This window comes from Rutidosis leptorrhynchoides, chromosome 5, assembly GCF_046630445.1.
Source record: "Rutidosis leptorrhynchoides isolate AG116_Rl617_1_P2 chromosome 5, CSIRO_AGI_Rlap_v1, whole genome shotgun sequence".
NCBI classification, from domain to species: domain Eukaryota; kingdom Viridiplantae; phylum Streptophyta; class Magnoliopsida; order Asterales; family Asteraceae; genus Rutidosis; species Rutidosis leptorrhynchoides.
Window position 1 is genome coordinate 128,125,782 of NC_092337.1, and position 13,042 is coordinate 128,138,823.

The following is a 13,042-nucleotide window of genomic DNA, read 5'->3' on the forward strand; positions in this document are numbered from 1 at the left end:
TGTACTCAGACTCAGCAGTGGAAAGTGAGATGCAGTTTTGCTTGCGGGAGGACCAACTGACTAATTTGCGACCTAGGAATTGGAGACCACCAGAGGTACTTTTCCGGTTTACTTGGTCACCACCATGATCAGCATCCATGAATGCCGTAAGGTTGAATCCAGTCCTGAAGGGTTACCAGAGTCCAAGATTGGGCGTGCTTTGAGATAGCTAAATATTCTCATTACGGCCTTGTAGTGAGAGTACCTAGTGTTGGCTTGAAATCGGGCACAAAGACATGCAACAAACATGATGCGGGTCTACTAGCAGTAAGATACATCAATGAGCCAATTTGGCTCCTATAGAGTGTCTGATCGAACGATTGACCATCCAGATCAGCATGTAATGAAATGTTGATTGACATTGGAGTAGGGCTGATTTTCATCTCAGGAAAGTTAAACTTTTTGAGCATATCGGAAATGTATTTTGATTGACCGATGAAAATCCCCTTCGAAAGTTGTTTAACTTCTAATCCTAGAAAGAAATGGAGTTCTTCGAGCATGCTCATTTCGAACTTGTTTTTCATGAGTTCAGAAAACTCATATCAGAGAGCGGGGGAAGTGGAGCCGAAGATGATGTCATCAACATAGACTTAAATTAATAAGATGTGTTCATTCTGTTTTCTGATGAATAGAGTCGTGTCTATGGTTTCACGTGAGAAACCATTCTTGAGAAGAAATGCGGTCAGGGTTTCATACCATGCCATGGGAGCTTGTTTTAGACCATAAAGAGCCTTGAAAAGGAGATACACGTAATTGGGACATTTGGAGTCTACAAAACCTTCAGGTTGACCGACATAGACCTCTTCTTGAAGAATGTTGTTCAGGAAAGCCGTTTTTACGTCCATTTGATAAACGGTAAATCGCTTGTGAGCAGCATATGATAGAAACAGACCGAAGGCTTCTAATCGAGCTACATGAGCAAATGTTTCATCGTAGTCAATTCCTTCTTATTGTCTGTATCCTTTTGCTACAAGACGTGCTTTGTTACGAATGATGATGCCGTGAGGATCCTTCTTATTTTTGAAGATCCACTTGGTATCAATGATGGTTTTTCCAGATGGACGAGGAACAAGTTCCCATACATCAAGCCGATCAAATTGATAAATTTCTTCTTGCATGGCAATAGACCAGTCGGGATCTTGGAGGGCCTCAGAAGCAGTTTTAGGTTCGATCGTGCTCAGAAAGGCAGCGAAGAGACATTCATTGTTGGAAGCCTTACTAGTACGGACATGAGCATCTGGATCTCCAATGATTTGATGAATTGGATAATCCACAGTCCATTTCGTGGTATGTGGAAGAGGTGAAGTAGATCCATCATCAAGAGAGGTGTCGACATACGAAGAGGATGAGGATCCAGTAGGTTCAGTGTTGTCAGTAGGGTAGGTGGCATTTTCTTCCCACAGTGGAACAAGGGTATCTGCATTTTGATCAGTGGAAAGTACGGGAGGAGTTGTAGCATCTAAGATTCTAGTATCTATTTCATTTGAAGGAGAAGCTTCACTAGATTCGAGAGGAGGCGATTCAACAGCTGAAGGATGAGAGTTGGCAATGGGAGCGTTATTTGAGGAAGACACCCCAGTGTCAAGGTTGATATGGCCGAAACGGACGGTTTTTATTTGCGCGGTGTCTTCGGGCCGCGGCTCGCCAGGATCAGCTACTCGTGGGAGAGGGTACTGTTTTATATTTATATTTAGCGGGGCCTAAATCTTACTACTCCTTATAAGTAAGGGAAGTATGACCTAGAGTCGTATTTTTGAGATATCAGTAGAATCGAACCTATATTTAAGCCTAAGATAGTTAGGGAGTCGTGGTTATTTATTTTGGGATTTTCTAATTTATAAGACAGATAAAGTAAATGCGATAAAATTCGTAATTCAGATAAGGTTAAAGTGAGTGCATACTATGACTTCATCAGTTTTTCTGCCTAGATTATGGAATGCTGGCTCATGAATAGGAAGAGGCCTTGTATTCATTACACTGGTCCTAAACGCCCCTGTCATAAGACATGTCACTGGGTATTTCATTAGGCTTAAAGATTCTGAATAGACAGCAACGTCCCTTACCCCCGACGCCCGTGCAGTCTGACTACAGGCATACACGTTCAGACGGCTCATCCAATTGAGCGACTCGGTTGGGTGACGTATTAACATTCCAAAATGGTCTAAACTTTCTTAAGCATAATAGAATACATGGTTTACCATATCCGAGAGACGTGATGTGTTTCAATGCTTTCGTTAATGATTGGTTTTGAAAGATAGTTAGGCCCTTAAAAAGAGTTCAACCATAAAGAACACCATGGCCAAGTCAAGCTAATTTCCATGAACACGTTCGGTTATCCTAACGGTCCAATCCTTTATGTGTCTAAACAAACAGTTCCTTAATTAACTAAGAATCCCTCAAGCGGGGTGCAATGCTTGAGACCGCGTTATGGTGCAGTGTACTGGTCAACACTAACCGGGTTCCATGGCCTTACTTAGCAGAGGTACAGCTTACAACAACCGCTGTGCTTTAGCGTGCACGTATGAAGTTTATATGCTTGGTGACTACACAAGCATGGTCTAGGACTGAAAATGTACTAAGGGTCTATTCAGATGTTTCACTACGAAAGAGTCCTCAGTCGAAATCCAAAGCTTGATAGACTTACTACAACCGGTGTGCCTCAGTCGATCTTACGTTGTATCAGATAGATTTCTCTTACCAAGGGGTGACACAGATAGTGTACTCTGAATCGGGGTTCGCGATTTCCAAATAATAGAGCCTACAACTACGTTTTATCAGTTGGAAAAGCGATTGAGTTTAAAGCATAATCAGAAAGCATTTCAACGGCATTCACATACCATAATATTATTTCGGCATTATAACTGCTTACATCATAGCATACACTAAAGATAACTACTCACTAATCATGGCAACAATATCATAAAACATTATATAAGATAAAGGATAGAAGTACCAGTAGATTAAACGAGTTCTGAATACAAAAGTGACAACTTCAAGACTCCAGGCCGCTCCTAATACAATCTTCAGCATTCTTCTCCGGGTACTAGGTTTCCCGCACGGAGTCGAAGGCCTTGAGAGTATGACTAATATTGTACAAGAGAGAGAAAGAAGTGAATTGAAGTGTGTGTTGGAATGAATGACAAAGACCCTATAAATAAGAAATTTTTTTGCGTGCAAACGGCTGGCAAGCCGTTTGGCAGGCCATATTTTGCAAGCCGTTTGCTTGGCAGCCCATTTCTCGGGGCCGTTTGCTGGACCGTTTGGCAGGCCGTACCCCATACTGGCAAGCCGTATGGCAAGCCGTATGGTAGGCCATTTTTTGGTGCTGGTCAGCCTTCATTCACTGGATCGTAAATTGATTTCTTGTCTTTCACCGTTTTTGCTCTAGAATCTTCGTTTTAGCTCCAATTCTCTTGATTATTTTTGCACCGCCTTTGTAATTACTTGTTCTTCAATTCTAACCGACGAAGTGGGTATTTTGCAGATGAAGTTCGAATCTTTCTTGTTTTTGGGCCTTAATACCGGGGTAAAAACGTGACTTTTTAGCCGATATCAAATACCCCACACTTAGACTTTGCTTGTCCTCAAGCAAACTCTTATTTCCTTAAGAATATTTTCAATGTTTCTTTTCTAATAGCCTAAACGGTTTGCTTTTATTATAAGAGCAAAAGATAAGGTGAGTCATCTATGTTAGGATTGAAATTATCTCTGCAAGCATGCGAGGAGGTTACATGACATAGGCTAGCTTTCAAGGGTCACTCAAATCACTCGAGTGTTTAAGGTTCCCTATAGATCTAAGAAATGAAAACGCTCATAGCCAGTCATGCTGCACCCATCACCATAGGCTTGATAAAGACTCAAATCCTTGCTGCTAAGGCGAGAACGGTAGTAATCTCAGCTTTATGGGTCATTTGTCAATTATGGAAAAGGAATTTTGGAGTGGTAGTGAAGTTGTTTTTGAGGGGTGAGATAAAGGGTAATGTAGTCATTATACAGACTTTTATTCGGATAGATAGGAGTGCTGAAGTATTTTGAGAAGCACTTTTGAACTTTTCTTCATTTGATAATCATTTTCGGTCGAGTTCTCTTCAGCATTTCTCTTATTTAGTTCTGCTCCCATTTTTTTTCCAGAACTATATATATATATATATATATATATATATATATATATATATATATATATATATATATATATATATATATATATATATATATATATATTTTCTTTTTTTCAAGATACTTCATCTCGACAAACTTTTAGCCGGTAAACTTTTTCAAGACCTTTGCCATGATACTTGAGAGGTTTATAACATTGGGTTTTTGGAAGAAGTTCTTGTTTTATGAATTTTTCGAGTAATAGTAAAGGTGATGTGGAGTAGAAGTGGTGGAGGTGCAGAAGGCATATGTTTGACAAATGGCTAGCTCTTTTGATTACAACCGAATCACGTTTCGCTACTTGGAGATGTAGATCTAAAGCAAGTTCTGATTCTGAGCACAGACATCGGCACTCTCAACGGAAAATAGTGAAGCATTAAAGATGAATGATGGTCTTATTTGGGGTGCCTTACCATAATCAATTTAGGTAGATAATGTCTTAGTCATGCAATGCTCTATTAGAGATTCCAATCTAACAAGATTTCCACCTTACTTAAGCCTTATTTTTATTGACAAACGTTTCAGGTTTTCAAAAATACATCTTTCGAAAAGGGTTTCTTTTGCAAAAATTTTAAATTTTGGCTTAAGGACTTGGAATCTTCGTAATGGGTTATTATAATACATCATAAAAATACACCAATATCCCACACTTAGACGAACATTGTCCTCAATGTTCCTCGTGTATCCCACACTTAGGAGTTTTAGTTGAAGATTTGTGAGTATTTGTCTAGTGCTTTTATTGGGTGTTGTCCCACACTTAGTGATAAGCTAGGATGTAGCATAGTTTGAATCTTGAGCTAGTAGCGAAAAGAAAGAAATACCCCTAATAGATGCGGCTGGCTTCCAATCCTTGCGTCTTTATCGACTCATTTGTCATCTTTTATTCTTCTACTCTACTTTATTGCACGGGTTACCTCCCGATAAGTGCTTTTGTTTAAGGTCGTTAGCTCGACCGTAGTGATGCTTTAAAAAGTAAACATTCCTCGCTGATGGTTGTGATCTTGGTCTTCTCGAGTGAATGTGAGTCTTGGCGGGTAAATCCTGAGAAAGTGTCGGACCAATAGTGGTAAAAGATCCGGTACTTCTCTTGAAGATCTTCTGAAAGATAAGTAGTGCGCAGTTTCAGCTCTTGATAAGTCTTGAAGTTCGATAAGAATATGATCTATGGCTTTGCTGGTTGACCCATGAATATCAATCATAGAAGCAGTGCTGGTGGTGATTATTTCTCTGTTGGGATGCTCATTTCGGAGGTCTTCAAATAATGTCAGAAACTGTATCTTTAGAATTTCGAAGTCTTCGGAACAGTAATCTCCACAGTAGGAGTCTGTAGCTTTGCACAGATTTGTTAAAAGATGAAGATGGAAAGAAGTGAACAGCAATCCTGACCCGAGCATTACTGTCACCGTCTTTGAGTATATCTCTCGACATCCGGCTTTAAATGTGAAACTTGGATCTGTGGATTCTTGGAAGATACGTGATATCTGCTTCGTAACATAGGTGGCAATGTTGACTCGATCTGGTTCAAGATGAGAGAACGGATTGTTTCGCCTTGCTTCCTCCATAACAGCGTCTCATAACTCTTTGATAATCAGATCAGCGTGGTGATCAATTGTTACGTAAATCACTAGTCTGTCTGGTGTGCTTTCGAAATTATCTCTTTCCAAAAGAGCGAAAAAGCTGTGAATATCCTCGATCATTTGCAAATCAGAGTGATAAGTCGGGCGTCCGGTGGAAAGATCCATAAGCTTTCGAATGAGAGTCAGTAGTGCTCGTTGGTTTCGTGAGAACGGAAGTGCAGATCCGGCTAAGGCGTTGTTAACCTTAGCGTAAATGATCTTCTGATCTCGACAGAATCTTTTCTCAAGAATAGTGCGAACCACTGAATTGTGCTCTCGTTACCTTTCTTCGTGATAGATTTGATCATGTAGAGAATTAATAAAGTCTTGAATGCGTTCTTCTAGGATTTCAACATCATTGTCTTCTCTTCGGAGATAAAGTTGGTGTTCTTCTCTGATAGCCATGATTCGTTCTGTTAAGCGTAGTAAAAAATCAATGGTTGATTTTCGGATGGCTTCGAGAATGTCCTCAAATTCATCGGTATCATTGATGAAGGTTATCATGTCTGCGTGTGTGGATATAACCGGAATTCGATCTGAAGAAGAGTCCGGCTCCCCTTGATCTAGTTCGGTTGGAGAGTGTAAGTTATTCAGAATGTCTTCCTGTTGCTCTTCCTCATCATCATCGGTGTATTGTTCTTCTGAGGATGCATCTGATGAACGGGTTTTTCAGTATTCTGATTTTCCACTTTGATACTTGTAGGATCAATTTCTATATCCTTAACCTCAGCCTTGTCGGTCTTCTTCTTGAAGCGAATGATTAAACTGTGATCTTCCGTCTCAAGCCTCATTATTTCTTCATGGCGCTCAATGCTTGGAGCGGGTATTTTCGCAGTTTCTTTTACGTCTTCCATTTCCTCTTCCTCCTCATATTCCTCCTTTTCCTCTATTTCTTCACTGCGATCCTCTTCTTCCATTTCTGGGTCGTATACAGACTGTGATTCGACTCCCATCTCGATATCATTGGTTGATGGTGAAAACTCGTCATTGGAAGTGATCCGTCTGGTGGAAATAGCAAACATCTCTGCCTGTCCAGAAAGATCGGTTGGTCGGTCAATTTTGAAGGTAACGCTCTCCCCATGCGATCGTAAGATCAAGGTTTGATTGTACACCTCAATGACAGTCCTAGCCGTATTCATGAAAGGTCTTCCTAACACTATTGGGGTGTGTAGGTCTTCCTTAATATCCATTACTACGAAATCTGTAGGATACAAGAATTTGTCGACTTTCACCAAGACGTTCTCAACTATGCCCTTAGGATATCGAATTATGTGATCGTCAACTTGGATTATCATTTTGGTTAGTGACAAGTCTCCTAACTCTAATCTCTTGTAGAGAGAGTAGGGGATAAGGTTGATACTTGCTCCTAAATCTGCTAGCGCATAAATTGTTCCAGATTGGTAGATTGAACACGGGAAAACGAATCAGCCCGTATCTCCTAGCTTTGGTGGTAGAGAGTTTCTGAGTAATGCAGAGCATTCTTCACTCAGTGGAATTTTGTTAGAGTTTGGTATCCTCTCCTTTGTAGAAAGAAGCCTTCGGATGTATCTCTTCTAGTTGGGAACTTTGGACATAGTGTCCAGGAATCTTTCATTAAGTTTGAAGGAATCAATCTTGGATGATTCTTCTTGTAGCCTTCCAGGATAAGGTACACGAACTGGAGTTTCAGGGGTCAGCTTCTGAATATATGTCAATTTGTTCTTGTGCCTAGCTGACCTTATATATATATATATATATATATATATATATATATATATATATATATATATATATATATATATATATATATATATATATATATATATATATATATATATATATATATATATATATATTACACGAACTAGAGTTTCAGGGGTCAGCTTCTGAATATATGTCGATTTGTTCTTGTGCCTAGCTGACCTTCTCCGTGGTTCTTCCTCTGGGATTACGGAATCCATTTACTTTGCTTCTTCTATGTGGGGATTTTGGATAGTATTACTTGGCAATCTTCCCTGCGGTCGGGTTTCAAGACATTGTGATAACTGTCCGAGCTGCGTTTCCAAACTTTTGACAGAGCCAATTGATTTCTCATTAGTATCTCCGTCTGATCTTGTCTAGCTGCAGTTCTCTGATTTAGCTGTTTTTGTCATTGAATGAACTGAGTCAATTGATCATCTGTTCCGAGAGCGGGGTTAGTTGCTTTTGTAATCTGGTTGGTAGGGGAATTTTCCTCAACTGGGGGACCAGTGAGTGAAAGTGGTTGATCGAAGGTCAATTGAGATTGTTGGGCTGGATAAGGTGGATAGCGATAGCGGAAAGGTTGATTGCTTCACTGGAATTGATTAACCCTAGGTGGTTTATTGAATCCGGGATTTGGTGGACGAGATGGGTATTGGACGTAACAGACTGAACCGTCAGGGTTTTCGTACTCAACTTGATATTCTTCAGTGGGTTACGGGTTAGTACAATTAACACAAGCCTGAGCTTGGTTAACCTGCTACGGCTGCGTCTTCAATTCTCTGAGTTGTTTAGCAAGAGATTCCATCTTATCCTTGAGGGATTTGATGGCCTCCGTTTGATTGTTAAGTGCAGAGAGTGGGGCAGATGATGAAGTTGTTTCACCACTGTTCCAGTCATGATGATGCATTGTCATGTTCTCGAGCAATTCCCATGCTTTATCTGCGGTTTGGCTCATCAGATTCCCTTGAGCTACTGCATCAATCGTCGTCCTATGATTTACTGTAAGACCGTTGTAGAAGGTACATATTTGGGCTGACCGTTCTAGCTAGTGATTAGGGCATTTCTTCAGCAGGGTTTTGAATCGCTCCTATGCAGTGTAAAGAGATTCATCATAACTTTGTTTGAAGTTAATGATGTCATTCTTCAGTTTGGTTTGTTTAGAAGGAGGGAAATATTTGGTTAGGAATTTAGTAGCTATCTCCCTCCATGACGTGATGGAATCTTTTTCCAGTCCTTCAAACCAAGTTTGAGCATGATGAGTGAGAGAATAGGGGAACAAGTATAGCCGGACAATATCTTGTCCTATCCCTAGCTATTTGTAGGAGTTTGAAAGAGATATGAATTTATCAAGGTGAGAATTAGGATCGTCGTTCAGTAATCCATGAAACTGACAGCTATTCTGGATGAGCTGGATAATGTGATGTTTTAACTCGAACGAGTATCCTTGAATCTCTGGAAATCTGATTGGTCCTCCTCGACCTTCAATTGAGGGTTTGGTGTTTTCTGCTAAAGTAATGCGTAACGCCATTTAATTTCTGATTCGTGCTTCCTTGCGTGCTTTAGAGATTATTGCGTCTGGATCAGGTACCAATAACAACGGCCCTGGTCTAGATCGGGTTTGGGTCATACACTGGGTATGCCTTTTTGCTTTTAATTTTTCGCAAATAAACTAAGATAATCTAAAGTAAGCTAAACTATTCTAAAGTAATCTAATTCTAAGGTAATCTAATTTTATCTAGTTTGATCTAAGGTAGTCTAAAGTAATCTAAGGTAATCTAATTTAATTAACTAACTATCCTACGAAGGAATATGTTTTTGGTCCTGGCTACTGATTCACTGGTATTTCGGTAACAGAGCGCCGCACGAACTATTCAACAAACCAAGTGGCCAGGCCGACTACGGAGAGGCAGGATCCTTTTGGTCCCAATATAATTGGCAACTGTTCGGAAAATCCAACAACCAAGTCCGTGTATAATTGTCTTTCTTAGACACCACTAAATGTTTGAGAATAAGTTTGATAGAGAGCAGTATTGCCCGATACCAGTTCCCCGGCAGCGGTGCCAAAAACTTAGTATTCTCCCGTGATATAGCCGAAACGGACGGTTTTTATTTGCGCAGTGTCGTCGGGCCGCGGCTCGCCAGGATCAGCCACTCGTGGGAGAGGGTACTGTTTTAAATTTATATTTAGTGGGGCCTAAATCTTACTACTCCTTATATGTAAGGGAAGTATGACCTAGAGTTGTATTTTTGAGATATCAGTAGAATCGAACCTATATTTAAGCCTAAGATAGTTAGGGAGTAGTGGTTATTTATTTTGGGATTTTCTAATTTATAAGACAGATAAAGTAAATGCGATAAAATTCGTAATTCAGATAAGGTTAAAGTGAGTGCATACTATGACTTCATCAGTTATTCTGTCGAGATTATGGAATGCTAGCTCATGAATAGGCAGAAGCCTTGTATTCATTACACTGGTCCTAAACGCCCCTGTCATAAGACATGTCACTGGGTATTGCGTTAGGCTTGAAGATTCTGAATAGACAGCAATGTCCCTTACCCCCGACGCCCGTGCAGTCTGACTACAGGCATACACGTTCAGACGGCTCATCCAATTGAGCGACTCGGTTGGGTGACGTATTAACATTCCAAAATGGTCTAAACTTTCTTAAGCATAATAGAATACATGGTTTACCATATCCGAGAGACGTGATGTGTTTCAATGCTTTCGTTAATGATTGGTTTTGAAAGATAGTTAGGCCCTTAAAAAGAGTTCAACCATAAAGAACACCATGGCCAAGTCAAGCTGACTTCCATGAACACGTTCGGTTATCCTAAAGGTCCAATCCTTTATGTGTCTAAACAAACAGTTCCTTAATTAACTAAGAATCCCTCAAGCGGGGTGCAATGCTTGAGACCGCGTTATGGTGCAGTGTACTGGTCAACACTAACTTGGTTCCATGGCCTTACTTAGCAGAGGTACATCTTACAACAACCGCTGTGCTTCAGCGTGCACGTACGAAGTTTATATGCTTGGTGACTACACTAGCATGGTCTAGGACCGACAATGTACTAAGGGTCTAGTCAGATGTTTCAGTATGAAAGAGTCCTCAGTCGGAATGCAAAACTTGATAGACTTACTACAACCGGTGTGCCTCAGTCGATCTTACGTTGTATCCGATAGATTTCTCTTACCAAGGGGTGACACAGATAGTGTACTCTAAATCGGGGTTTGCGACTTCCCATAACAGAGCCTATAACTACGTTCTATTAGTTGGAAAAGTGATTGAGTTTAAAGCATAATCGAAAAGCATTTCAACAGTATGCACATACCATAATATTATTTTGGCATTATAACTGCTTACATCATAGCATACACTAAAGATAACTACTCGCTAATCATGGCAACAATATCATAAAACATTATATAAGATAAAGGATAGAAGTACCAGTAGATTAAACGAGTTTTGAATACAAAAGTGACAACTTCAAGACTCCAGACCGCTCCTAATACAATCTTCAGCACTCTTCTTCGGGTACTAGGTGTCCCGCACGGAGTCAAAGGCTTTGAGAGTATGACTAATATTGTACAAGAGAGAAAGAAGTGAATTGAAGTGTGTGTTGGAATGAATGACAAAGACCCTTTAAATAAGCAAAGTTTTTGCCTGCAAACAGCTGGCAAGCCGTTTGGCAGGCCGTATTTGGCAAGCCGTTTGCTTGGCAGCCCGTTTCTCGGGGCCGTTTGCTGGACCATTTGGTAGGCCGTACCCCATACTGGCAAGCCGTATGGTAAGCCGTATGGCAGGCCGTTTTTTGGTGATGGTCAGCCTTGATTCACTGGATCGTAACTTGATTTCTTGTCTTTCACCGTTTTTGCTCTAGAATCTTCGTTTTAGCTCTAATTCTCTTGATTCTTTTTGCACCACCTTCGTAATTACTAGTTCTTCAATTCTAACTGATGAAGTGGGTATTTTGCCAACAAAGTTCGAATCTTTCTTGTTTTTGGGCCTTAATACCGGAGTAAAAACGTGTCTTTTTAGCCGATATCAAAGGTCCTCCAGAAGAAGAAATTCGGATGAATTGCTTTCATCGGATGGTGATTCGCCCACGACCGCAGGAGTAGAAGAATCAACTGTTATTGATTCGGGGGGAACAGGTTCAGAGGGTACCGTGAGGTTTGACATCATTGGAGGGATGATGGGTTCAAACAACACATCCAGATCATCAGAGAAGGCCAGTGGAACATGTCGAAAGTGAGAATCAGAATTGAGACCAGGGCGAGAGCCATCATGTCCAAGTAACATTCCAGACATCTCGTCAAACTTAACATTGGTGCTTTCTTTAATGATTCGAGTTCGATGATTATATACACGATATGCCACACGATCCTGAGAGTAGCCAAAAAATATTGCTTCATCACCGCGAACATCAAACTTTTCAAGGTTGTCTTCATCGTTTACGACATAGCAGATACATCCGAAGATGTGAAAGTACTTCACATTTGGTCGACGATTGAAAAGAAGTTCATATGGAGTTTTGTCAAACTCTCGGTTAATGATGGACCGATTTTGAGTAAAACACACAGTGTTGAGAGCTTCTGCCCAGAGAGACGGAGGTAATTTGGAATAAACAAGCATTGTTCTTTCTTCTTCAACAAGAGTGCGATTTCATCTTTCAACAACGCCTTTTTTTTGTGGAGTGCGAGCAGCAGATGTTTGATGGGTGATACCGGCCTGGTCTAGATATGAATTAAGAACCGAGTTTTGAAATTTCGTGCTGTTATCAGTTCTGAGGATTCGAACCATTTTATTGGTGGAAAGTTGGCTTCTTTTTAGGAATTCAATGATTATTTTGGGAGTTTCAGACTTGTTTTCCAGAAATCTGACCCAGGTGTAACGAGAATAGTCATCAACTATCACCAGAATGTATTTTCGGCCGCCTAGACTGGAAACACGCATTGGTCCACAAAGATCCATATGTAGCATATGTAATGGACTGGTGGTGTTGAATTCGGTTTTTGATTTGTGGGAGGATTTATGAATCTTTCGCATAGCACAGGAAGGGCAAACGTGTATGGAATCAAATGAGATGAGTGGAACATCGTCAACAAGATTATTGGATACTAGTTTGTTGAGGTTCTGAGAGTGAAGGTGTGACATCTGGTGATGCCACAGCCATGAGGTTTCAGAGGAAGCTTTGGAAACCAGGCAGAGTGGTTGTAAATCTGAAGACATGTTTTTCATGGCAGGAGAATAAAGAGTGGATTCACGTTTCCCTTCGAGTAAATTGTCTCCCTCCATGGTTTGGACACAACACATGGACCTTTCAAAGATCATGAGGAGATCACTGTCACAGAATTGACTAACACTGAAGAGACAACATCCAAGGCCTCGAACATAGGACAGGCACTTGATGGTTACACCGTTGAACACCTAGTCTCCATACCCTTCGATGGTTGCAATTTCATCATTTCCAAAGATAACTGTACCTAGGAACTTGTTGACATAGTTAGT

At 40.5% G+C, this 13,042-nt stretch overlaps 1 protein-coding gene across 1 annotated transcript; it reads right to left on the reverse strand.

Annotated features, from left to right (window-relative positions):
- Nucleotides 1–221: 221 nt before the first annotated feature.
- On the reverse strand, nt 222–12,166 carry LOC139849016 (uncharacterized). The gene is made up of 4 exons (XM_071838692.1): nt 11,614–12,166; nt 1,040–1,567; nt 736–949; nt 222–411 (listed from the first exon to the last, which is right to left on the reverse strand). Exons 1-4 carry the CDS (start codon nt 12,164–12,166, stop codon nt 222–224), a joined length of 1,485 nt encoding a protein of 494 aa, XP_071694793.1.
- Nucleotides 12,167–13,042: the final 876 nt, after the last annotated feature.

Excerpts from the sequence above, each read along its gene's own strand:
- LOC139849016 (XM_071838692.1), bottom strand. The coding sequence starts at position 12,166 with ATGCTTGTTTATTCCAAATTACCTCCGTCTCTCTGGGCAGAAGCTCTC. Across the intron at positions 1,568-11,613 it reads CGAATCACCATCCGATGAAA|CTGTTGAATCGCCTCCTCTC; the intron begins GCAATTCATCCG and ends CTCATCCTTCAG. Across the intron at positions 412-735 it reads AAACAAGCTCCCATGGCATG|CCCTACTCCAATGTCAATCA; the intron begins GTATGAAACCCT and ends GATGAAAATCAG.